A 2,386-nucleotide genomic window follows, 5' to 3' on the forward strand; every position below is an offset into this window, starting at 1 on the left:
AAGTGTGGGATTGCGGAGGAGCCCAGGGTGCTGAGGACGGGTCAGGAACCCACACAGACCTGCCTCAGGWGCCAGATCCTGCTTCTCACAAGATGAGAGATTTGCCTTGTGAGTCTGAAATGAGACCGATGAACAACAAAGCCACTCATGAGACTCCAGAGGATGCCCTGGGTCCCCAGGATGGATCAGCAGCCACRGGGACAGAGTTGCCTCAGGTGCAGGATCCTGCTGAACGCAAGCAGAGAGAACATGATCCTCTGTTTGAGCAGAGTGAGCCCTGCCTCAGGGATGGGATTGGAGAGGAAGCCCAGGATTGCCAGGATGGATTAGCAACGGGACTCACACAGAGAAACACCCTTAGAGAAGATCTGGGTGAGTGCAGGGCCACCTCTGTGGCCTGTAGGGAAGGAACAAATGTCACCCCAGTAGGACAGGGTGACACTGGAAGAGGCCTCATGCTCTGCTGGCCCCCGGCAGTGGCCAGGACCAATACCCCTGGCTGTCCCCAGCCCTGGGCAGTTCTTGTAGCACAGACTGTCCCCTGCCTTTGTCCCCTGTCTGTCCTCTGGCCAATGTCCCTATCTGTCCCTGGTTCTGTCCCTGGCTGTCCCTGTCCTTTTATCTCCTGCAGCCAGCTGAGTGAGGGGCTCGTGGGCTGGGGGGTCCTTCCTGCGCTTGCCAAGCATTCGATGGGGAGATGCAAGAGCCAGACCTGCTCAGGACAGCCCCATCCTCATGGCCCRCCTCTCTTTCCAGCTCCAGTCAAGTGGATAAGATCCCATCCCAAGATCACCCTGGGGGTGCTGGCTCTTCTGCTCGTTTTGGTGGTGGCCTTGGCTGTTGTGTCAGGTAAGGGAGGGGCAGCTGCCTCGGCCCAGCCCCTGGGGCAGAGCGGGGTCCCTGCTCCCTGTGGAGGGGAATCCTTGGACCTTCTCCTATTCACTGTCCAGGAAGAAGCTGTGGAGAGACTCCAGTTGCCCCAGTTACACCAGTTACAGCTGTGACTTGTGTAGTGCTGGCCTGTCCCGATGACTGGATCGGGCACCGTGGGATCTGCTACTTCCTCTCGAGGGATCAGCTCAGCTGGGATCAGGCTCAGGCTCGGTGCTCTGAGCTCGGGGCCTCCCTGGCCGTGCTCAAGGACTGGGAAATGGTGAGTGAGGGTGTGCAAGGGGTGTGGGCTGGTGGACGGGAGCCTGGGGAGCTCCTGGGCTGGGCTTAKTGCTTGTAGGGTCAGGGATGCAGCTCTGCCCCAGGGCCTGGCAGGGAACGAGCCTGGGGTATGGGGGGAGTCCCAGACGTGTCCCCCCAAGGGGCCGGGGCAACTCTCACTACCAGGTCCTCTCTCCTTCCCAGGAGTTCCTCTTCCGTCTCACCAGGAACGAGGATCACTGGCTCGGGCTGCACAGACAGGGCCGGGAGCTGCAGTGGGGGGACGGCAGCAGCTTCAACTCCTCGTGAGTCCTGGGGAGCCGGGCAGGGCCTGGGGGGCACAGGGGCACGATGTGTCCCCCCCACAGTGCCAGCGCTGTCTCTGCTCCTCTTTGCAGGGTTCCAGTCCTGGGCAATGCAGAGTGTGTGTTCATGGCTGAAAACAAAYTCGTGAGTGGAAACTGCTTGAATCCGCTGCCCTATATCTGCCACAAGGCCCAAACTCATTGTTAACAGAGGATGGAGAAAGGAYCTTCTCTGTGCTGGGCAGTCTCAGCTTCTCCACATCCCACACCAGCACGGGGCTGTCCTTCCTCAGCTGCACCATCTGCCTTGTAGGGTCACCTCAGTGCCTGCTCTGGGAGTCCCTGAGTCCCTTCCCTCCTGCTTTTCCTGCCGAGCCCCCTCCTGTTCTCCAACAGGGACACAAAGGGCGGTGTCAGTGCTCGGTGTCCCTGGGCTCCGACCCACCAGGGCAGGGGATGCAGGGAACAGTCCTGAGCAGCCTCAGGGTTGGTTATTGGCAGTGTCACTTCAGTGACTGTTCTCGTGAATACCTCAATGCCTGTTCTTGTGAATGCCTCAGTGCCTACCCTGGGGCCGCCTCAGAGCCACTTTGTAGGGTCATCTCAGGACCTGGTCTGAAGGAGATGAACCTGCAGGAAGAGGARATGATGTAGAAGCTGATGTGTGCCTGCCTGGGCTGGGGCTGTGGGTTTCTATTTCCTTCTGGAACCATTCTGTTTCGCTCAGAAAGTCATCCTATTTCTCTTGCACTATATATTTATATCCTTTCCCTCTCTATATGTGGATATAGATGTAAATTGTGTGCTGCCATATGAAAGTAGCATTTCCTTGGCTGGGGTATGGCACTAATAATGCCAAGGCTGTGATTTGACCCCAGAGGCACCATTCCCTTAAGAGTCAGACTTGACCCTTGCAGGTCCCTGTCATG

General features: G+C 58.1%; 1 protein-coding gene across 1 annotated transcript; it reads left to right on the forward strand.

Moving 5' to 3' along the window:
* Positions 1 to 10: 10 nt before the first annotated feature.
* Positions 11 to 2,375, forward strand: LOC130587396 (C-type lectin domain family 2 member L-like). The gene is made up of 5 exons (XM_057388369.1): positions 11 to 372; positions 757 to 849; positions 951 to 1,153; positions 1,357 to 1,457; positions 1,551 to 2,375. The coding sequence occupies exons 1-5, from the start codon at positions 93 to 95 to the stop codon at positions 1,663 to 1,665; spliced, it is 792 nt and encodes a 263-aa protein (XP_057244352.1). The 5' UTR covers positions 11 to 92; the 3' UTR covers positions 1,666 to 2,375.
* The last annotated feature ends 11 nt before the right edge of the window (positions 2,376 to 2,386 follow it).

The sequence above is a fragment of the Malurus melanocephalus genome, unplaced genomic scaffold (assembly GCF_030028575.1).
Source record: "Malurus melanocephalus ecotype Western Australia unplaced genomic scaffold, MMel_1.1 scaffold_1846, whole genome shotgun sequence".
NCBI classification, from domain to species: domain Eukaryota; kingdom Metazoa; phylum Chordata; class Aves; order Passeriformes; family Maluridae; genus Malurus; species Malurus melanocephalus.